The 24,799-nt window shown below is 37.9% G+C and overlaps 1 protein-coding gene across 2 annotated transcripts; it reads right to left on the bottom strand.

Moving 5' to 3' along the window:
• Positions 1-61: 61 nt before the first annotated feature.
• Positions 62-24,781, bottom strand: LOC137403730 (serine/arginine repetitive matrix protein 1-like). Of its 2 annotated transcripts, XM_068089748.1 has the most exons (16): positions 24,649-24,781; positions 24,094-24,183; positions 23,876-23,998; positions 21,457-21,627; positions 13,681-13,772; positions 12,688-12,810; positions 10,930-11,088; positions 10,574-10,735; positions 9,864-9,968; positions 9,621-9,770; positions 6,582-6,689; positions 4,966-6,441; positions 4,339-4,469; positions 2,987-3,038; positions 2,320-2,368; positions 62-423 (listed from the first exon to the last, which is right to left on the bottom strand). In XM_068089748.1, exons 1-16 carry the CDS (start codon positions 24,670-24,672, stop codon positions 214-216), a joined length of 3,225 nt encoding a protein of 1,074 aa, XP_067945849.1. In that variant the 5' UTR covers positions 24,673-24,781; the 3' UTR covers positions 62-213. The 2 variants fall into 2 exon arrangements, with proteins under 2 accessions (XP_067945849.1, XP_067945850.1); XM_068089749.1 differs by lacking the exons at positions 23,876-23,998; positions 24,094-24,183; positions 24,649-24,781 and adding an exon at positions 23,481-23,591.
• Between the last annotated feature and the right edge of the window lie 18 nt (positions 24,782-24,799).

Below are 24,799 nucleotides of genomic sequence, written 5' to 3'. Positions count from 1 at the left end.
ACACAAATGGGCCTTCAAGACCTTCCCTGCACTCCACAAACTCACACAGTCACAACTAAAGTTACACGGTTATCAACAGTCTTTATTTTTCTCAGACTATATACAACTATACTATCAGTATGAAAAGAGCTCAACAAATATATATACAACATATTCATCCAGGTATGGCGCTGTCACCTTCCCGGATCAGCCAATCTCTCGCTCAACATCCGCTCAGTCTGATCCTGATTGGTCACCACGAGCTTGTTTCTTCTTCATAGACTCTAGCGCTTTTCTCCTCAAGTCCTTTTCTAGAACTTCCAGTTTCTCATCAGCTTCGCTTTCACTATCTTCTCTCTTTCGCTTGCTCTTCGATTTCTTTGATTTTTTCTCTTTTTTGTGTTTTTTCACTTTCTTCTTCCGCTCATCACCTGATACCCCAACCTAAACAAGAATATAGTTGTTTTTAGTTCGTTTGATTGTTTAAAAAAGTTATGTAATTTATGGTGCTTTATTTTATATTTCAATACATCAGAGTCTTGATGTCTTGAACCATAATTAATTATGCTTCAAGACATCAAGACTCTGATGTATTGAAATATATAATAAAAAAATTATGTAATTTATGTACTTTAGTAAAAATGACAAGCTGATGTGCTGTCAATCTCGACAATATCTTCAAGACATGATTGGGTCAAGTATAATGGTAACCCTATCTATGCATGCTAGAAATAACACAATGGAGCTGCATTAAATATGTCAGCCAAGTATCCTACCAAATAGCATTTGCTAGTTGTTGAGTAGCATTCTTGATTGAATAGGTTGTAGAGAAAATGAGAGATTAAGAATACAGTAGACAATCATACAAAGTACATAATTTGTTCCGGGAGCGTTTTATGTTATATGGATTTTACATAATACGAACAGTAAAATACATGTAACTTGCCTAAGCCATTCCAAGAGCTTTTCAAACTTACCCCTTTGGCCATACATACAAAAAGGAAAAACTAGACATAACTTTTAAATGTACCATAACTGCAGTGTTATTGGTTTTCATCAACGACTTTTCTCCTTTTTCTGATTAATTTCACTGGTTTTATAGACCATATTCGACATTTAGAGACATTCGATGATATTCGACATTACGACTATTAGAGCACATATTCAACATCCATTTATGATAATTGTTTATTTTTTCTAGACAGTTAAGTCTATTTTGTAAAGGAAAACTAATAAATATTTTATACATCTACATTAAAACACAACAAAAATATTTTTACTATAAAAAGAGCGGTGTAGAACTGTTCGTCTTCTATTTGTATCCAGGGGTCAAGGTTAGAATAAAAGATTACTTTCGCCTATACTCCCACTCCTGACATTCAGATTGGTAGATGCAGTAACGCCTGCACCAACCGGTCGCCTTCAAGTTTTTATGAACAATCGCACAGCTAATTATCCTGTTTTGTCGACACATCTGACAACCTGTCACGACAAACTAGAATGTCATGGAAGTTGTATATATATATAATATATATAATGCTATACATACTTTGTCTTTTTCACAAATGTGGCGGAGATAGGTTACCATTCAAATCGAATTCGAGATTTTGCCCTGACTTGACACTTAACTTTATTGGGAATTGTTTATGTAGTACGAAGTATCAACTCTACATAAATTCTTTACGTTATTTGGAATTTACGTTATAGGAGCGTCTACTGTGACAGGTTTTCATCGAAGGATACTCATAATAGCCTCGTATGTCAATGTTTTATAGATTGAATGTAGATTAAAAACATCTTTCACCAAGTTTATAATCAGTTTAAAGATTGCACAAGCTTTTTAGTAGATTTTATCGGAAAGCGTACAGATTTTTTATCATTTGCGATTATTTTGGATGTTTGAGATGATCTGACATCCACGATGTTTCAAGATTAAAATTGACACAACTTGATCGCAGCTAAACCACTCCTTTAACAGCTATCTATCATACATGAACTCCGATCCGTGTGCATGTTTCCTACATGGACAATTACAAATTGATGTCCAAGCTTTGCCATGTTCATGCACTACTTGGGCTACCAGAAGGATAAGCCGACCATCAGGCATATTTGAAACATACGATCAGAACAATCTATGTTGAAATTATATGGAATCAGTAAGGGTTTAGTGCAGGTCATTTTAGTGTATCATACATCCTCCCCTTCGCATAAAACACTTGAAAAGATCTCAACAGGAAGCTGTAAATCGACTAGCCTTCCGAGAGACAGATATTCAAAGGTTAGGTTAGCTGAACTGGAGGCCATTAAAACCAGACTAAGTACTGTAGAACTACATCTCACCTCAGAGTCCGTGTGTATCTTTACCTTCGATGTGACTTTTTTCATATCACTGCAAACAAATGAGACATGCATTAGCTGCAACAAAACTGTTATTTAACTTAATATTCCAGCACATTCTCAACCCAGATGAGAATATATAATGTAAATACATACTGTATAAAAATGTTGATCAACGAAAAGCTTTGTGTGACGCGCATAAAGCTGCAATGGTGTGCCACATAAATGACCACTTTGTAGAAAAACTAAAATTTCATTTACATCGTTAATGATTTTGAATTTATTCAATAGTTATAAATTATATATTAAATTAATCTTCTGCTTGTCCTGATTTCAAATACGTAAACCAAACAGCTGTAAAATTATGCTTTGAAATTATTATGTAGGCAAAATTCTGAGCACTTTATTATTTAATGATTGAAGATAACCATCTATACAGATGCGATCACACCGAATGTATTTTACTAGCTCATCTCGAATGATATACATAATGTTGTAAATCAGAACTTCAATTTTCCTACAAAGAGATCCAGTTTATTTTCCACATCACTGAATTCACAAGTTTCATTAAGATTGATTTAAAGCCAACAGTGAGAGTCAGTACTACACAATCGCAAGGTAGTCAATGCATACTTATGATTTTTGGATAAGTTGGCATGCGGCACCTTACCTGTTGCTTGATTCCCCAGTCTCTTTTGGCTCCCTGCGGGGTTCTGGAGAATCTGTAACATCCAGCAAGCCATGGTCAACAATGTGATGGGAAATGCGCTAATCATCAACGTGTTCACTCAGTTACATATATTGGTACCGAAAAACCTTCTGTAATGTAATCAACAAATAACACACAGCTGGGTATCAACCAGCTGTATTGTGTTTTGATTACCTGCCTCCAAACAGAGATTTAAACTAAAGATATGAAAGACAAGTATTATGTATCTCTAGCAAGTTTTTTGAACAGCTCTGAACAGCTATGCTCATCTCACCAAATAAATTATAAGACAGATCATTTTTTCCTTTCTCATGGCTAATATGAGCAACTGCATCAAGTACTATGAATAGCCAATAAAATGCAATTAAAAAAACTGGCATAACGAAGACTTCAACTTGACAACTTCACAAACATTCTACTCCATAGTCATACAGCTATATATTGTATGTGCGAGTGTTCTAAATCAAAAAAACAACTCCGTGCCAACCAGTCAAAAAGCCCTCGATGTGTCACAATTTTCCATAACATTATCGCAACAGTAGTTGCTTCAACGCATGTTGTAACTACAGTGCCAGACAATATACAGCTGGGATATACAGCTATATATATATATACATATATATATATATATACATATATATATATGTAGCCGGGATACACGATCAGCCATGCGTGGTTTTTCAGCTTTGAAGTTAATGCCTTTCTTGTTTTTAGAGATGGATCTTCAAAACTACATACCTTCTGGTTTCTTATCATGTTCACAATGTAGTTTATCACTTTTGGTCAACTTAGACACTATTTAAAGGAGCATATATACAACTATCACTAATTGCCGCATTTGTAATAAAAATGCTTCTTTGATTGGAACTTCCAAATACCCATTTTTAGAGATTTGAACAGTTCCTTGTGATATGGCTGTTGGGATCAGGAAATTAGTTTTATTATTTGGTGGGGCTAATCCTCTAGATATGTGGCTTTTAGCAAACATCTTGACGTTGCAATGAAAACTGCTCACTAAACGAAGAGATTAAAATTTTTCTATAAAACTAGATTGGATGGGTTCCTTATTATAGTCAAAGCATTTCATTGATATATAACTATCTCTAATATATGTATGACAGATAACATATATGTCAGGTTAACAAAATTGGTCTGAATTAGCCTATTGAAGAAATGCATCCCAACTAATTGGTCTGACACTTTACTTCACCGTTACCTAGACATCCACTTATGCATACTTCCAGAGTACAACATGTCCTTAAGCATCTTTCATTGCAAGCATAAAAAGATGCCCTATATATATATATGCTTACCAGATTTTTTTTGCCTGCTGCCAGTCCGTCGCTTGGATGAGCTTCTAGGTGATGATATTTTGGGTGACCCAGAGTCACTGCGCCGACGCTGCATAGAAGGGCTGGGGGACGGTTTCATAGTGTCAGGTGACCTGCAATAGTGACCCGTCTATGATAGCCACTGACGTTTATGCAGCATGTTAATGAAGCCATAGATTTTTGTGGAAGGAAAGGGATGCCGCACCAATAGGGTAACTATCTGACAAAAATAAAGACTGTTGAATCTCTGGCAACAAGAATTAAAAAGCTAATCTATACCATAATAATAGTCATTTCCAATCATTGCAAACAAATATTGCATTGTATGGGATTCGAACTCCTCCAACATAACAACAACAAGCCGAATCAAGTTTCCAACTAACATGTTATGCGGAAGACCTATTAAAACATGCGCAATAACATCAGCAAGGCCAATCAAATCTATATATATAGTAATCACAGGAGCGCCAATTACATACAGTGTTGCAATCAGAAAAAGGTGAGTCCAATCTATCGTAGTAATATTGGATGGTAAATCAAACTAGCGTAGTGATCACAGGAAGACCAAACAAATTTTAGGATTCTCGCTTGACACTGGGTGATACATACCAGCTTTTAGATAATGATCGTGGCCGCCTCATGGGAGACCGTCGATTATCTTCAGGACTTTTTGATAACCTCCTTCTACCGCCGGATCGCTCTCTTTTGTCAGGTGAGCGATGAGACAATCGTTGTATGGTACGCTTGGGACTGACTGAACGCTTTCTTCTTTTCACAGGACTGCGCGAAGGCCGCCTTTTTCTTGGGGAAGGACTGAACGAACCATTATTCATTTCCGTATTACTGCTTTCCCTTCTCTCACGCCGATTCCTTGGCCTGGGACTTCCAGACTCTCTTCTCGGAGGACTACCAGATCCTCTGCGTCTTTGAGGTGGGCTACCGGATCCCCTACGTCTTTGAGGTGGGCTACCAGATCCCCTACGTCTTAGAGGCGGGCTACCAGATCCTCTGCGCCTTTGAGGCGGGCTACCAGATCCTCTGCGCCTTTGAGGCGGGCTACCAGATCCTCTGCGCCTTTGAGGCGGGCTACCAGATCCCCTGCGCCTTTGAGGCGGGCTACCAGATCCCCTGCGTCTTGGAGGCGGGCTACCAGATCCCCTGCGTCTTGGAGGCGGGCTACCAGATCCCCTGCGCCTTGGAGGTGGGCTACCAGAACCCCTGCGCCGTGGAGGTGGGCTACCCGATTCCCTGCGTCGTGGAGGGGGGCTACCATGTCCTCTCCTCCTGGGAGCGGGGCTACGGGATCCTCTGCGTCTCTTGCGCGGACTACCAGAAACTCTTCGTCTCAGAGGCGGACTACCAGATATTCTCCGTCTCTGTACTGGACTACCTGACACACTGCGTCTCTGAGGTGGACTACCTGATGGCCTTCTCCTCTGGGGTGGACTATCTGGAGTTCTATTTCGACGTGAACCACTACTCTGAATTTTTTTGGATCGTCTGGGACTGTCGGAGGGATCACGCCTGCGTGGAGGACTTGGTGAGGCTTCTTTACCAGGCGATACACTAGGAGAGTGCTTCATTTGTCTCCGACCCTTCATCTTTGGTGGTGGAGTAACTGATAGCCTCCTTCCGGCAGGAGAACCAGATTTCTGCTTATTAGACCTCCTACGAGGAGAAGCACTTGGCGATCGCCTTCTTGGAGGACTAGGAGAGACTTGTCTTCTCGCTGGTCTCTTTTTCGACCCACCCCCCGGTGAACCTCCAGAACTTCGGCGTCGCCTAGGGCTAACCGATCGCCTTCTCGGACTAGTTGAATCCCTTTTACGCCCACGACGGGCTTGGATTCTTTTAGGTGACCGACTAGATGATCTCTCTGGTGACATGGGTCGTCTTCTAGTCTGAGGTGGAGGACTTGCAGAGATTCTCTGGCTAGGCGATCGTTGCCGCCTTCTTCTTGGAGGACTTCTTGCAACAGGCCCAGGAGAGTGACTGTCACTTCTCAATCTTCCTCTTTTTCTAGGTGGAGGGCTTCGAGAGCTGCTTCGTCGGCTAGCCTGCCTCTGAGCTTTCCGATTCGGAGACCTAAAAGTGACAAACTAATATGCTAGGGAAGTAGAACAATCTTAAACGGATTCACGATGCATACTATACGATGCAAACCATTACACGCTGGTAAACATAAATGAACAACTAGTTCCAAAATGAATCCAGTCAAAGTTTACCTGCTTCGACGCCGAGACAACTTGACTGGCGAATGTTTGGGGAAACTTCTAGACCGCCTCCTTCTAACTTGCTTATCCCTCATCTCCACACTGTCGCCTGAAGAGCTTCTAAAAATAGGAGAAGAAACTGCATCCTGGAAAGAAACTAGAGCATCACATAAAAGTGACATCATACGGAGAGGGACCGGACCGAAATTTTCACCACAAATATTTCCAACCAATATGCTCTGAACCAAAGGTTCAAAGCATATTTTGAATATTTTACCTAGTTACTAAGAAGTATAGTTAATGATATCTGAAAAATACTAGATGATATTATAGAGGAGTTGCAGAAGGCTGGGAGGTGCTATATGTATAATAACCATAATTAATAAGTACATAGATTAGTTATTTGCACTATATTTTTATTGTACTGAAACCTTTTAGTACAGCATACACCAAACTTTCAAACTGTGAACTCCTTACACAATTACACATACACACAGTTAATTACACAAACATTCAGAAGGGTTACGCACACAGCATGAAAAATACATTTAAAAGAAACTTTCTCACGACTCTAACACGTCACTTAAAAAAGTAGTTATAGTGGCGCACCTATGTTGTTCATTATGATGGAAACCGCCATAATGACTCGTGTGTGTGGCATTAAAGCTCAACTGACAGCACAAAAATATAAGAGCTTCAACATATAACATTTCAGAATGGGATTTAAACAATGTTTTTGATTAATTTCAACCAAACACCAAGTTTTATCAACATTTTTAAAATCATGAAAATGGACAGAAAGATTCGCCATATTTGCAAAAAACCGACCAAAAACAGCTGTGACACTATATAATTATATTATAATATTATATTATATAATATAATATTCCACAATCCTTATTCAAGAAAGAAAAGCATGCGTTAATAGGTTTTTAACAGATGAATTCCAAGAATAGCTAACTTTTACAGAATTTTTTTATTCAATTTCTCGCTAGCGCACTCCACAAGATGTAAGCACAAGCTGATTGGTGCAATTCTATAACCAATGTGCAGACATTTTGGTACAGTACACGCTCCTACAACGTAGATAATCCGTTCCGGGGACGTTTACGTTATAGTGATTGTACGTTTTATAAGAACAGTAAAATAGATGTGAATTGCTTAATCTGTTCCAAGATCTTTTAAAACTTACTCCTTTAGGCATCCAAAAAGGAAACAACTTGACTTTTTTAATTTGCGGGCTGTACCATTATTAGTTTATATTGGCAACTTTTCTCCTTTTTATGATCATTCTCACTGGTTTTATATTTATAGACCATGATTGCAGTAGTCCTACAAAAAGTTGATGGGGAGCGCACATCTTCGATGTTCATTTACAATGATTTGCTTATTTTTTTAAGCAGCAAAGTGCACACTTCCAAGTAAAACTAACAACAAATGTTTTATACCTCTACAACAACGCAAAACAAAGTGTTACAAAAAATCGGCATTACCTGGTCATTATCTATCTGCATCCAGGGGGGTCACAGTTAGGATAAAAAGAGAACTTTTGACGATACTACAACTCATGAGATTCGGATTGGTGAACCGACGCTGTAACACCTGCACCAATTGATCGTCTTTGTATTCATGAACAATGGCAGCTACCCTATTCTCTGTTTAGTCGACACATCTGACGAGCTATCACGGCGAACCAGATTGTTGCGAAAGTTGTATACTTATATATAAGATATAACGCTATACGTTTGTTGGGTTTTCTTTCGCAAGTGTGATGAGATAGACTAACGTTAAAATCGAATTTGACAACTCATCTGACTTGGAACTTCAAGTTATTTGGATTTTGTTTAGTAGGAAAATAAAATGTCACAATTATATTACATTAACTGGAATTTACGTTATAAGAGCGTATACTGTATTAGTGGAAACTGCTTCGACGATGTATTATAATTATCTGCCAAGTTGGGCAACTAAAACGCGTAACGCCGCTACCAGAGTTTAAATGTCTTAGAATTGTGGCCAACACAAGCAATTTTGTCACGCATCTTTGCGTTAACTATCTGTCCGCATATTATGCCCATGGTTTGCCAAACCAAATGGGCATCTACATGTCACAGCTTGGAGCTTGCATGGCAAGTGTTTTTGTCAACAAAGCTGGTCTTTTGTTCTAACATAATCATTGTAAAAAAACAAACTACCAAGATTATATTGTTTATATTATATTGTTTTAAATACATTGTAGATGTAATTTCAACATGCTGTCTATCAACCTTGAAAGTAACATTAATTTAAGGTGACATCTTTAATAAATTCGTCAACAACCTTGTGACGATAAAGTTACCGTAAAACCTCTATTTGAGCGCCACCTTTATTTGACCACCACCTCTAATACAGCGCCACCTTTATTTGACCACCACCTCTGATACAACACCACTATAAGGGAAGGATTAAAAACTACAGCGCTCAAATAGATGTTTTACGGGATGTCAGATGTTATGTCTTCATTTCACTAAACGAAAATCATTGTAGTCAGTGTCTGTTGAACATGAACTAACAACAATATAACAACGTTATCTTTGTCAAATTTCCTTTTCCAGTTGATATAGATGGGAAGAAAGCATGCACAAGAGCTAGAAAGGTATATCTGCCGCACAAGCAAGGAAGCTCTTTAACATTGCGCTTCAAAGATTGCTGATGACGATCTTTCTGAGTATTTCAAACATTCTTTAGACAACTCTTCGTCTTTCGTTTGCTTGAGAAAAGCTCAACTCTAGTGATAAAGTAGTTTCACTGATACTAGTAACAGCAAATTTATCTATATTTGGCGGTAAACCATGGTTTGAAGCTTTAAAAGAAATTCTAGTTGGAAAAACAACAAAAACCGATAATATGCCAAAATAAGTTTTTTGCAGAAACGAATTCCAGCAGAGCAAGTGAAAGTATTGGATATGCGATTATTGTTAATATTTAAGAAGTCCGATGGTCTCAGGAACAATCGCTAAAATAAGGAAAAGATTAATTGTAAAAGTATGTGAGATAAAAAGATAAGCTCACCGACGGCCTCTGACAGGGTGTGGAGATGAATCCGATGCAGAGGAGGAAGGAGATCTTGCATTTGCTTTAGCTTCCGCTCTAGCTCTCGACAGAGGGCTAAGTGACTTCACCTCTCTGGGAAGTGGAGAGGGCCTACGCTGCGGTGAAATCCTACAAATAGAATGTTGAGAGAGGTAACCAAATAAAGACTCACAAAATAGCAGGAGAGCTGAATGAGCGGTAAGAGGATGCTAAAATAAATACCTTCGACGAGGGGGAGGTCGGGGAGGTGAATATCGTCGACCACGAGGAGGGCTTCGGTATCGATGTTGAACTGCAGGTCTGTTGTGTCGCTGTGGTGACCTTGACCTGTAATGCAGAGGTCATAACAAATTCAAACTATGCAGCTGAAGTCAACAAGTTCTTCTACACAAGTTGTGATGTTGTTAACTGAGTTATTTTGTTATGTACCCATGTTTGTGTGTGAGAGTTATCAAAATATTTATAGTTATGGCAAGCAAGAGATGAGATGTTAGCGGTATAATTGTCAGGAGCACCGGCAGTAGATTTGTACATCTAACAGGGTGCAAACTGATAATCGTCTCTTTCTTGCATTTATGATCCCTGATGTATGTTGTTGTGTTTTCTGTTAGTTCAGGTTTAATAACCTTTACACAATATTGCCCATAAATTGTTGAGCAGATGACATTCATATGCTGCGTTTTGTGGAGTTGTATACTCATGTTTTTAGGCGGTATGACATGGTTCAGTTTCCTGACTGGTAAGCTGTTGCTTGGGCCTTTATAACCTTCCACACATAATCCTTGAGAGCTATATGCTGAGGTCGTTCAAATGAAATTAAAAATTATATTAAAGTTAAAGCTAACACCAGATTTAATACCAGACAACATTCTACTACAAAAGGAGCACATCTAATGATTGTTCAGGTATTGCAAAACGTGGGTGAAAGATACCTGCGACCGCCGCGGGATCTTGGGCTAGGTCTCCGCTCTCTAGAGGATCTCCTTCGCTCTCGGGATCTTTTCTCTCTTGACCTTCTTTCCCGTGACCTTTTTGACCTTGACCTTCGCTCTCTTGATTTCCTATCCCTTGACCTCCTTCGAGGACTTCTAGACCTGAATAACAAAAGCGAATAAAAAATCATACACATCACTGGCAAGCAATGTGAGAACCAAAACAAATTATATATGCTATCATTGATATGAGTCTAGAAAAGAACAACAAGCTGAATCTGATGGACCAGTAAAATGGTTAGTCTGAAAAGGTCACTCCTATCTTATAGTCACTGGGAACAAAGGGATTTGCTTACCTCCGTCTCCTTCCTTCATCTGAACTGTTGCTGCTCTGTCGGTGTCTGTAGTGGCGCTTCTTCTCGGTCTCAGATTTAACTTCTTTCGGGGGCTCCTCCGGCCCAGCCTCAACTTGCTCAGCGTCACCATTGGCCATTCCAGCAATTTTGTCACTTCCGCTACACATACAATGTGCAGCATATATATAAACATGTGTATTCTAGAATCCAGGAAGGCAAATGGTTAGCACGAATAATAGCGCTCAGGGCTATTAAGCCAAGAGTGACGATTTCAATCCCAAATTATGCAATCTTTTTCCAACCTGTAAACATGCCTTCATATGGAAGTACAGAGGGATACAGCCCTTACTGTAGTGAAGGTTGGAGTAATTGTATATTGTCATTAGTTCAAACAAAGAAAGCTAGATTTAACAGATTAATACCACAGACGCTCGCTCAATTGTCCATGCAAAGCTTCTAAGCAATATCGAAAGCACAAGATTAGAAGTACAGTAATACTTCAACTTACGAGTGCTCCAACGTACGAGAAACTTGAGATACGAGCCAGCTTTTAAGCAAGTTTTAGCACTAACATACGAGCCATGTTTGAGATACGAGCACGTGAGTCAGTTGCCAAGTATGCCGAAGGTGTTTTATGAGAACAGCATCACTCTGTATTTTTCAACTGCTCAGGTTATACTTTAGTACCGTGTTTTTTGTGCGTGATTTTCAGTGCAGAATTATGTGAATTAAAAGTACAGTACTGTGCGTAGACCGAAAGTTTGCCAGTAAAATGAAAGATGAAATGCAAAGAAAAAGCAAATGATAACAATTATTAAACGGAAAATTATTGAAAAATGTGCGAAGTGTGTATGCGTGATTGAGCTAGCTCAGCAATATGACAGAAATACATTCACAATTATCAAACAGAAGGATTATTCAGGGCATTTAGTTTGCAAAAGGACTTAACCATAGTTTTTAAACGGCGCAGCGATCTTCACGACCGAATTTATCAAAGTCAACCGTTGTAATGAAGGATAACTCTCTGTAACTCCCTAGGATATCTCCCTCTCTGGCAAATGCTACGTTAGCTGCTAATGTATGTATTTAATTTTACATTTTAATTAATCACATTTTCTTGCATTATTTTTTATTTGTTGCTTTTTAAAAGCTTATGGTAAGTTAGGACAATAACCAACATGTTTTTTCTGTTACAATACCTTGTTTGAGTGTTTTATTTGCATTTTTTTAGAGTATCGAAACCAATCAATATATATTTAATTGTTCTATATATAAATAAATTGCACCAACATGCGAGTAAATTGACATACGAGCTGTCTCGGAACGCATTAAGCTCGTAAGTCGAAGTATGACTATACCCAAATTAATTACAATACAAAAGCATGCAACTGAACATTTTCAGCCAACCCTCCTTTTGGTTCAGTCCTACACAGCCAAAGTTCACATTAATTTTATAAAACATTATTAGACAGTCCAGCAATAACTTTATATTTTCACATATGCTTGATTCAACTATGATTCAACCCCAGGTCAATTATAAAATAGGGAATTGTTAAATAGTATTTTTAGTTAGAGTCTGATCTGTGTGGCTGCAGTTTAAAAATTTCAATTGCTTCAGAGAGTTTGGTTCAAATGTCATCAGGGCCTTAATAACCATGTAAAATAGTGCCATTCACTCAAACCATCTATGCAAACAGAAAACATATTTTCCCATTTCATTTGCAGGCATTTCATTTAAAATCTTACACCTAAACTCACCTGTCTCCTCTTCCATTCTCTTCAACACGCTCCACTTTCTCTACCCTCTCTACTTTTGGTTTCTCTTCTTTAGGAGAATGACGACGCTCCCTTCTGCCCCTATCACGATCATCTCTGCCACGTCTGTAACAGGCCTACACATGATTGATATGGAAACCCATAAGCAACACAAAATTAGCAATGAAGAAACCAAGATGAAGAAGCTGTTGTCTAACAGAAGAACTATGAAAAACAGAGTATGTAAAGTTGAAAGGCCTGCTTATACATTCCAATAAAATTCATGGTGGACTCACAGTGTAAATAGTTGTGGGTCCGCACACTGACACTACTGAACGACGCGTCATTTTGATAAATAAATTACCAATGAGAATGCAAAATTTTCCAGTATCATTATGTCAGTATATTCATTATCTAATATGGATAATCAATAATTTGGGATAGCAATAATATTTATGCAGCTATTTGTATTGTTCTATTTCAAGCACAAAATGTTCCACATCAACAATGAAAGTAGCCAAGTACAAAAATACTTTAGGATCATGCCATAAATCCAACTGTGAAAAATAAATTATTTTTTCCAAAGAATTATCTAAAATGTTTTATAAATGGTTTTACTATATGCTAGTGACTTCCATTATTTGTTGGAAGTAAAAATATCATGGTCAATAAATCAATAGTTGTTTGTCTGAAGCTTTGCTGTCGTTGTCTTGGTAATTCCAATCTTGGAGCTGATAATCAGCTATTTTAGCCAATCACAAAATGTATCGACCGACTTCAAGCAACATGTTTATTTTGAAATGACATATCATCAATGGGTGCTTGCAAGGCATTGGCGTGCGTCAGCCAAATTTCATCAGCGTTGAGTTTACCCAAACATTTAGTTAAATACTTTAAGAGAAAACACTATGACAGAGCAAAGACTAATGAACAGTATAACTCCAGTACTATAACAGAGCCCACCATGACAAAGACAGCTGGCATTACATGACTGACCGTTTGGCTTCCTCTTTCCTCTCAGCATTCAGCCGTTCAGTGATTGCACGCTCCGATTCTTTCAGAGCCTCAGCGAGCTTTTCTTCTTCCTCCTGCAACCAAGAGCGCTCTTTGTAGCATATAAGTACTAATATGTGTAGCAAATAGCAATGTAAAGAGCAATATATCCCATGTTATAGTGAATGATTGGAAAGCACAAATCCGTTGAAAGATTGCATTTATATATTGCATTTATTGTAAATCTATATGAAGACCCCAATGGAAAACCAGTGATGTCACACTTTTGCAGTTTCGAGAAAATCAATTTTTAAGTTTTGAGACTGGATCATGCAATGAAAAAACAGTTTATGACAAATATATGTAAGTTTATTGACAGACACATAGTTTGGTGCTCATAACATAACGTTTTAAACTCTGAATACTGGTTTTTTGTAATTCAGTAGTCAAAAATAAACATGCATGTTGGCATGTTGTTGAAAATAGTGAATGAGTGTGTAGTTTTTGTTCTGTCAAGCTTATACATCACGGAACAAATCTAACTCCACTACTTCGGGACCAATGTAACTTTCAACAGAGCCTTCTTCTCTCCACTTTACACATAGTTATTACCAAAGATAAATAAGCTTCTTGTTGATTCCTTGTAGTGTAAAATTGATTAAAATCAGTAAACAATTTCTGCCTGCCAGCTGCGCACACAATTTCAAAGCATTTTTTACCATTTGCATAAGCAATTTTATCCTGTTGTGTGGCTAGAAACCATTTGCCTTTCAGCCTGCTTTTGTGCACTATCATATTTTCTGTTTTCTAAGCTTCTCAGTTTATTCTGAATACTAAGACCTACCTCCAGATGCCATCACTATTAACAATAATTTAACAAACAAGCACACGTTACTTACGCATCGATCATTGCTGCTAGCTAAGCAACATTAAACAATGCAAGGCCGTGTTATCGAGCAAAACGCTGTTTGATTGGTTAGCTGTTGGACTCAACCGATTTTTCCATATTACGGCTTGGACACCTATTTATTCATTCGAGCATGAAATTTAAAAATACATTTCCATAAGATAGCACCGGTATTTTCAACTTTTTAATTCATCATACAATTCGACAGTGCCAAAACTACAGGTAGCTAGCAACAACTGCAAAAAACCCAAAATGTGACATCACTGGTTTTTCCATTGTGGTCTTCATATATATATAAATCTCAAAGTCTGTCGTCGTTCAGTCTTTCTAGCTATAGCTATTAAATGTAGAAATGAAAACTCCGCTTCATGTTGGATTTGATCTCAGAACCTCCCGTTCACCCGGCGATTACCTAACCAATTAAGCTACACTAGATGCAATCAACTCATTAAGCGATACTAGTCATGATCTTGGTTAAAATATGCATAGCATTCTGCGTTAAAGATGTAGTTGCGTCAAAATTTAAGTTGATCTTAAAAGAAAGAATTTTTTTTCTCTATCAGTTGATATGTTGTTTGTTGTGTTACGCGATCGCATTGCCAAGATATTTGAAGATTAAAACCGAAAAAATCTGATCGCCGTAAAAACGCTCAGGCCACAAAAACGTGCCCAGCCTCGCCAAAAATGATGTCACGCGTTTGGCAACCTGTCTCTATCTCTCGTATTCACATCGGCTATTTGCGATAAAAGTCTAGTCTAACGCGGCTCTATTGGCATATATCTTATTTTGTATTTGCTCATGTTGGCTAGAATAAAATTTTAAATCCTGCTACAGATGCATTATTATGAATGTTTCAAAGGCCTCAAATAACGAAAATTGAAAATTTGTTCTACTCACTTTCTCCAAATGTTGTGTAAACATTTGGGTACCGACTACCAATTCTACCGGTCTACGGTAATTCTGTCAAGTCACTTTATGTAGAACGCGGTCTTTGTATCAGCAGTTCTGCAGCTACCCATGCAAACGATATACAGCCTCCCATAAGCCCCGCCCACATTATGTCGCCTATTACCTACGTACTAGTTTCTTACTAGTAGCAATGATATACAGCTGTATACATTGCTGTGTATCATTGCTAGTAGTATTCTTACCGAATACAAAAAAAGGGAAATAAGCAAGCCACCTCTTTGAAAAGAATATAGACAGGGATAGAGTTTTAAGGATGAGAAGTCTGCTGCAAACTGGATTTGAACTCACATTCTCCAGTTCTGCGGACACCCATATACCATATCCGATTCACTACAATATTCTGCAAATCATGTTTTGCATTATCTTCAACAATATTATTTTATTATATAATTTTTACAAGCAAAAATATTTTCATCTCAGCATAAAGCTTTTATTAAAAATATTCATCAAGTCGTGGCCACTCACATAGTATTAGCTGATACAATAAGACAAATTCATCTACTGCAACAAACTCAAACAAAACATCATCCAGCACGCATTCAAGTCTGGCTTTCTCCTTTATGGCAGTTTCCACACTGACAAAGCTTCTTCGGCTGGTGGGACGACATAAACATTCTGTAATCAGTAAAACAAGTAAATGTAAACAAAGTAGATGCAATAAGTATGTCATTCATAGATATGTCATTCTAAAGCGTATCTATTGACAGCTTCCAAATTGGGAGTTGAATAGATTGCGAGTGTAATTTTAAAAACGAATAAACATTTAATAAAGGCCCAAGTACGCCAAGCCAACGATTCGAAGCTTTGGTTCTGGAAATTAAAGATTTGCAATGATCAATCGATTTTACCCACTTCCTACGAGTGAAAATAATTTATAATCATGACTCTAATTTACCAAAGAAAATTCGAAAAAATATTATAGCTAGGTAAAACGGCAGATAAGCTATGAAACGATGATTGGAGATAGCAAAAAATTATCATTTTATTAATTAGTATATGTATTTATGACTATAAAAAAATATTACATTTACTAAAGTATAGAAGACTAAGTTAATTTACCTCTATTCTGTCTTCTTCTGCAGCAAAACGCTGCTGACGCCTGTCAGCTTTGGCCATAGGCTGTCTACTCTAATATTTTACTTTCTGAGTAGCGGTCGCTCGAACTTGAAGCCATTTTAAAACTATGTATAACATAGTAATTGTTGAAACGCGTTGAATCAGTAACGAGGGGAATGAATTCTCTATGATGAGAATCTTCGAGATCACAGACAACGCGTTTTACGAGTGATAGCATTTATTACGGCCTATATAAAAATTTCGCACGCATGATTGGCTAACGAATCGACCTCATATTTATCGCTCGTGGTTTCGTTTCAGATAACAAGCTTGTGACGTCACGAAATGGGCACCCGCTGGAACGTGAGCTTTTTAAAAGAGGGCCTCATTCAAACGCATATATCTCTGGACAGGGTTGGTCTACAAAGACAAAAATGGCATCAAATTGTAGCTGATGTTTTAGCCTTTTATGGGTCCTAATTTCATTTTTGACGCAACTACATCTTTAAGCCTGGGTCCCATATCGATTGCGAGCGATAAACACTTGGCAGCGCTAGGCGCGGTTTTATGTTCCCATAAAACGTGTTGTTTGTGTCGCGGGTGACCGCATGGCCAGGCAGCCTCGGAATGTATTTTTAAAAATGGCCGCTCTTAAGGGAAGGTTAAAATTGCTCGTACTACTTCAATTGAGACGAAAAGCAAGAAAAAGACAGTCACGATCGCGGAGCTTTTGGGTTAAAAGTATATACAAACGCCGAAAGACACGGACAGTTTTATTCTCTGTTTAGAGAACTGGCAAGTGGTGACAGAGAATGTCTTCAGGTATGTAGATCGTAGATGTATTTATTTTTGAAAAAGTTTCAAGTCGCTCTGTTATTCGTGAAACTAGCTTTTCGATGGCAATTAATTGTGTATTATTCACCTTTCTATGGTCATTCGTATCATCAAAACACCCTGACTATGCGACACTAGATAAATATTGAGCTTCTTCACTCTGAGACAGCCAAGAGCTATCTAATCTAACCGAAATGCGTATTTTAACAGTTTTATACTAAAAACAACCAGAGAGATGCGAATATTTTAATAGATACTTGTACGAGTCTGGTGGTCTCCACTTCCACCTATAGGTGTTCTAGGGACTCTATTTCAACTTGAACTGCACTTATACCCGCCATATTTGTAGATATATACAGATGCTACCAGAACAGTTTGACCATTTGCTCAGTTTGGTATCATCACATCTGAAGGAAAGGCGATGCCCAAGTCGAGAGGTAATCTCACACAAGGAACCACTGGCACTTACCATCCGGTATCTAGCTACAGATAGCCATATTTACCATTTTTCATTTGTTATTAACCAGTTCCTATTAAGGTGGTTTATGTCATGTATTGCTTGTTTTTTATGTGAACAGATTTTATCACTAAAGCAATCAGTACCATTAATAATATATCATGTATATCAGTTGGGTCGTCAATATAAAACTTACTGTGGCAAATTCTCTTGCAAGTGATTCACTACAATCACAATCATTCAATTTTCGAATTAGACGTAGCACTGTGTGCAAAATAATCAAAGAGGTTTGCCAAGCTATATGGGATGGTCTTCATTCAACATATCATTGCATGCCAAGACCAAGGAAGAATGAGCCACCATCGGTGAACAATTCACAGAAAAATGGCATGTCCCTAATGTGGAGGGGGCGATAGTTGGAAAACACAACATGATAGATTGCCCTAATTTTGGTGGATCGCCATATTACAATTACAAACATTTTCATAGTACTGTTTGACTGGAAATGTGCAATGCCAATTATCTTTTCACACATGTGAGCACTCGCAGTGTTGGGAGAGATAACGATGCCACAATTTTTAGCTAGTCATCAGTGTTCAACGACTTTAATGATGCGAAACATGACCTCCCTTCAGCAAAATCGGTAAATTGCTACCATACATGCTAGTAGGTGAAGACATCTTTCTAGTGAAACCGTGGCCGATAAAGCATTATCCAGGTCGAATTCTTACATGAGAGCAGGTGTATTATTAGCGTCTGTCGGCGTTAAGACGCACTATCGAAAACTAGTTTGGAATTATGTCAATTCACTAGCGAATTTTTCAAAAGCCACTCAGGGGCAGCCGTAGATGCAGTCAACAAAATTGTGCAGGCTTGCGTTTGCCTGCATAATTACTTAGGCTTAATTGACGATGCCGCCTATATACCGGCAGGGTTTGTGGACAGTTATGACAGCACTGGCGATGTAATCCCGGGTGACTGGATAGCGGTGAAACAGATCGCAATAGTCAACCTAGCTCAGCTCGCATAGCTGGCCCTAATTATACAACTAACGTAAAATTTGTAAGGGAGCAGTTCACAAATTATTTTAACAGCGCAAAAGGTGGCCTGAGCTGACAAGTGGAATACGTAAATAGTTGTGGGAGAAAACTTGACTAAGCAACTTATTTTACATAGTAAATTTAGTTATTACATTTATTTATTATGATACCATAATATAGTAAGGCAATAATAATTTCCGTTTATTATGATACCCAAATATAGTAATGCAAAGTTAACATGGTTATGGTTAAAATACGGTTAGGGTTAAGACTACATATGAAGTGGAGAGGCAAATGATTGCTGTGGCGGTTCTGGGTGTGGTTGATGCTGTTCTGCATTTAGCTCTGCATCGGCAACGAGAGTCAAGATGTCCAGATGGCATTTGGATTTAGTTCGCCCTTTTAATCTACGCAGCTTCGGAACCAGTGCCATGCAGAAGAGCATGTCCTCATCCCTATTGTTTTGCTGTTGCTCTTTTACTGCAGCAAGTATAGCCTGATCAACCTAGTAAATAAATTGTTTATCTGATTAATATTTGACAGCTGGGAAAAACCAACAAAGTATTCTATGAGCGTTTGGCAGCTGCGAGTAACTAACACGATATGCCCAGTTAAATAGTTTATATTATCTTTTGACTATCCGTAGATTTTGCCATGTTATTTTTCTGGCTGGAGTTGGTAAAAATATGATAGATGAAGTTGGTGTTGGACGAGGGCGTGTCTCTGCCGGCGCATGGTCTGCCGGCGCGGGGTATGCTGGCGCAGGGTCAAGTGTGAAGGGGTCATCAGACTCTGTTGGCAATGGCTGCGCAACTGCCTTTACCTCTACAGCTGAATTTGATTTGGGCTTTCTGTGTTTGATGTGCGTGGTGAGGAACCTCGCCACCTCAAACTCCGGCTTTAGTGGCCCCACATTGGCTGCTCCACATCAAGAAGCACCTAAAGAGATTCAAAATTCAGCCGGTTAATATTTAGCTTTAAAATCAACATTGGAAATGCTTCAAGTTAAAGAATGAATGCTAGTCCACAACATTCAATTACCTCTTCCATCTTTCAAATGTTTAGAGAACCTTGTCCTGAAGTTTCTCTTCAGGAGAAGTTTCCCTTCCCTTAAGTTTTGCCTTCATATTTGGTCTTCTGTAGAACTTGTCTGCAGTAATAAATTCAAGTCACAAAAATGTCCCAAACTAAACACACATATTCAGCAAATACTTCTACATACTTACACCATAGAATGTAACTTAAAATGTAGTTAAATATAATAGCATATCCAAGTATTTTCAATTAATAATACATAACAGTATTATTGGCCATTATTATAGTGCACATATATATATATATATATATAAGTGTGAGTGCATACTACATCAGTAAACTTGGCACTCCCAGATATTCTATCGAATATATTGTGCACACATCATTGGAATGGTTAAAATAAAATAAATTATTGAAATAAAAATAACCAATAAGATAATTCATAAGATTAATTTGTCAAAATGAGTAAAATTTATTATAAATGAATGATAAATGAATCAAAATACTATTATAATAATTTACACTCACCTTGTTTGTCGTATAAAGCTAGGTGCTTCTGAACCAACAGTATCAACTGGATTTCGTCGTAGGCCATGCTGGGTCTCTTCACAATGAGGTCTTGAAAGGACTGACCTTCACCTGTACAGTGCATTTTAGGTCGGATTTTGCCTGCGACTTTTTGCGAAATTTGAACAGCACTAAACTCTTGCGTTGACCGCCGGCACCCACCGGCGGTCCTCGGCGTGTAGATTCACATTTCACCGCAGTAGCCTGCGGTGCTGCCGCCGGTGCGTTGCGACATATATGGGAACCAGGCTTTACGCAATGTCACATTAGCTTGCTCTCACAACATTTATTAGTAAATTTAGCAATACGTCTAGCTTGGCAATTGGCAATGCGCCAGGCTAATGGCAGGCAACTACATGATCTGCCATTGTTTATAAGCTGTTTTTAATACCCGTGCAACGCCGGGCATTCGGCTAATGTGTTAATAATTCATATTGTCCCTGATACCTGGTCAAGAACCATGCGTATATTGATATGATCGTATCACAGACACACCAATAAAGCAGCTTACACATCTGGTACACTTATATACTAATTCATTGTCCCAACCTTGCTTGAAAAAGGAAGCCTTTTAAGCTGATTCTCACGAAGCTATTAACATTTTTAGGCCTTTGCACATACATAAACAACATGTTCTCGAAAAATGAGGCCATTTATCAATTTGTTAAAGCAGCTAAAAAGTTAACAATTTTAGCTTTCTTCAGCTTTACTAACTCAAATCTAAGGTTAAAATTTTATATCTTAAAAAAATACTGCATTTTTCACACAACTAGTTCTCTCCAAACTAACATGACAACAAGCAGTTTTTGATATCAAACAATAAAAATGAAGAGATAAATAAGCTGGTTTAAATGACATTGAGGTTGCGAACATTGCCAACAAAAACCTTGTCAGATTTCAAAGCGAAACCCACCTTCCTTGCCTGCAGCTCAGCTCGTTTGGCCTCCAGGAAGGCCTCAGGTACCCCCATCTCATTCTCTTGGGCAGATAACAGATGTTCCCAAAGACCTCCCATAAAAACACGAGCATTCTTGCCATTGAGGAAGCCCGTCAGGTTGATCTGCATGTCCTTCGGCTCAGGAAACTAAAACATAGCGACTTTCGACTTACACAGAAGATAACGTCCGGTCTAGCAGACATCTATACCATGCTTTTGTCATAGAACTACGTTAAAAATGTTCTTGTCAGCACAAAACAAGCTTCTCTAAGGGAAGGCAGAGCAGACAAGTGGCCAGGCAGCGACTGGTTACCCTCGGATCAAGTCTTATAACATATAGAAATCACTGCCTTAAGACTGTATCAGCATCTACAACGGTTGGAAAGAGATCAGGTGTGGTACTTTGACCAGTTGAGTAGTCATATGCGGCAGCGAACTTGTCTCCCTCCACACCAATCTGCATAGAAACAAACAGTAACTGAAAAAAACAATTTCAACTGGCCCAATATGTTACAAGGATGGTCACCAAGCAGAGTACCAGCCTACATTTCAAGATTAACTCAAACAGAATTTTTGGTTGATTTTATCAGAAAGTGTTGATATAACTTTATCATTTGCAATTGTTTTTTATGTTGGAAGTGATCTAACTGCCAAGACGTTTCAATATTACAAAACTTGATTGCGGTTAAAAGGCTTAGATCAAGTGAAAGTGTGAGTATGACATCTATAGTTGCAAGCAGACAGACGGAATAGAGAGGCGTAATGATGCAACTTGAACACAATAGCCAATATCAAATTAGCAACTGGCGACATTATTTCAAACATTTCTTTCCGAGTGTTCTAACCTCGATAAAGTTTTGCCGACTTCAATCTAGAAACATCCGGGCAGTCAGATCACCGCAAACATAAAAAACAATGGCAAATAATAAAAAAAATACCAATATTTTCTGATAAAAGCTACAATGTTTTGCAAGTTCATGTTCAAATTCAATCTAAATGACCACTCACTTTGAAAACGTTTATGTACGCTTAGCTGAAGCAAAAATCTATACAAAAAAAGGATGCACAAAAATTCCATGAATCTTACATAGACCAACTAACGAGTGCAAGTGTAGCCTGTATCCATCCTCACAAATCATCCACTACAATTACAAACACTTTTATGCATATATAGATACACCTCAATGAGAAAAAAGATGAGTCCTGGATCATCTTACCAAGTTTTGGACCAAGCTTACAGTGTCCATTCGCATTCGAGTCCAAAACAAACACCCAATCACTTAATGAGCACAAACTAGATACCCCTTGAACAATTAATTGTTGAATGCTGCCCATCTCTATCCTAGCAGTAGTATATGATCAGTGTAGAAATTGTTTGTATCAATGATTGCTCCTTCATGACAACAGAAATCATTGAGGAATAAATTGTACGGCTAAGAACAAAATGGTTGGTGGTCTTTCTCTGCAGCAACATTGAAGCTCAAAATGCACTCAAGTGGGTTGAATAATTCATGCAAGCATGCTCAGTGATAAGACTAACTTCAAACAGATTGTTGCTTCTGCTATCTCCTACATTTACCAATGAGCACAGTAGCCAAAGAAGGGCTACGTCTTTAGTAATAGTAAATTAGCCTCGATCCAACTGTACAGGAGAGATGATCATCATCTTCAGTGAGATTCAAACCCACTTATAAGTTTTGCACCATCATTACTTCAAAATATCTTTGTCTATTCTGTAGTCGGACTTGACCAGCTGAATAATTGAATAGTCCATTCAATTTCAAAACCTTCAAACTTCAAAACCATTAGCTAAGAGCCATTAGTTTTAAAGTTAACAATACTTAACACAAGTATTGTTATAGGCCGAACTATGAAGAAGATTGGCTTAGTCTTGAAATTCTTCAGAATCTTCTGTGTATTAGCCATATACTGTGAGATTCATTTTAAGACTCCCTTACATTACAACAGACTGAAAAAATGGAGCCAATCTGTATACATACCAATATTATTGCTTCTTTTTTGATGGGCGGTAAGAAACAAGAGAGGTGTGCATTCCATATCCTAGATGCTTAATCATTCAACGGAAGGTCAAACACTAGCAGAGAGAAGCCCGTTTGTTCTGATAATCTATTTGATGGAAAATTCACATATTACAGACATAGTTATTATCAATGATGAGTTGCACAGTTATGCCACAGCTGAGAACAACCTTATGCACAAAAAATTGAAAAATGAAATGCAACCAGTTCCAATAAATCATATTTGTGAATTAACTGTCAGTTCTAACACTAACGATTCCAGATCAGATACATCTAGGGCAGCGGCGGCAGCATCTGTTAATAAATAAACATAATACAGCAAATCAGGTCACAGGTAGTTTTTAAATACGACCTACCCTTTCTTCAAGTTGATTGAATATGAACTCTATGACGACATCATCTTCAAATCCCAAAATCTCTGTCACTTTCTGTGTTATCCATGGCTTTAGTGTGTCAAGTTCCACTTTTGACATATCAACCTGTTATATAAATACAGTAGTGATTGTAATGGCGATGGTTACGAGGCAATAATTTTAAAAAGCTGTCAACTAGTAAATTATAAGTAAAACTATACCTTTTTCTCGATGATCTCTTCAAATTTCATTTGTTTGATCAGCTTCTTCTTTTTGTCGGCAAACCTAGTGTCCTGGTCCGCACTTGTACCCTAAATCAATTCCTAATTGGCATTAGCTTGTTGATCGCATGAAAAGCAATTGGCGTAACTAAATGCAACCCCGGAAAGTGTCCCAATATTCAGTTGCAGTTTTCGATATTATAAGTTAATATCTCCATTTTCCAACGATAAGCACGTTCTCGTCAAGTCGTATGAGTGTACGCTATTGCAAACGTTTCAATTGTCACATTTCAATCCACTTCTTTAAAAAATAATTGATGTACGAGGAGTTACGAGTTACAAAAACTAAAGCACAAGGAGCAATTAACATTAATGTAGAATACAATTGTAAAAAAAATTTCAAACATATTTATGCAACCATATGAAAAAAACAATATTTGCAATTTCTGAAGCTGGGAAAGGGTAAAATAGGAGATAACACTTTTTGCAGGTTTCACGAAGTTTCTTCATGGTATGACAAAGCCGAATCATTAACATCCATCAACAATTTCTAACCTTGAAAAATCCAGCATCCGCCATATCTGCAGGTTTTAGCTTGTTATAAATAAATGAAGTATATAACCATAAAGTTAGTTGCTAATTTTCGCATCTATACCGACAAATGAAAGCAACATGTCTGAATATTAAGACCAGAAGTTTAATTGAA

The sequence above is a fragment of the Watersipora subatra genome, chromosome 9, assembly GCF_963576615.1.
Source record: "Watersipora subatra chromosome 9, tzWatSuba1.1, whole genome shotgun sequence".
NCBI lineage: Eukaryota > Metazoa > Bryozoa > Gymnolaemata > Cheilostomatida > Watersiporidae > Watersipora > Watersipora subatra.
Note: the sequence above shows the minus strand (reverse complement) of the source record. Positions and strands in the feature narration are given on the sequence as shown.

Excerpts from the sequence above, each read along its gene's own strand:
- LOC137403730 (XM_068089748.1), bottom strand. The coding sequence starts at position 24,672 with ATGGCGGATGCTGGATTTTTCAAG. Across the intron at positions 9,771-9,863 it reads CGACCTCCCCCTCGTCGAAG|GATTTCACCGCAGCGTAGGC; the intron begins GTATTTATTTTA and ends TTCTATTTGTAG. Across the intron at positions 4,470-4,965 it reads CGATCATTATCTAAAAGCTG|GTCACCTGACACTATGAAAC; the intron begins GTATGTATCACC and ends TCACTATTGCAG.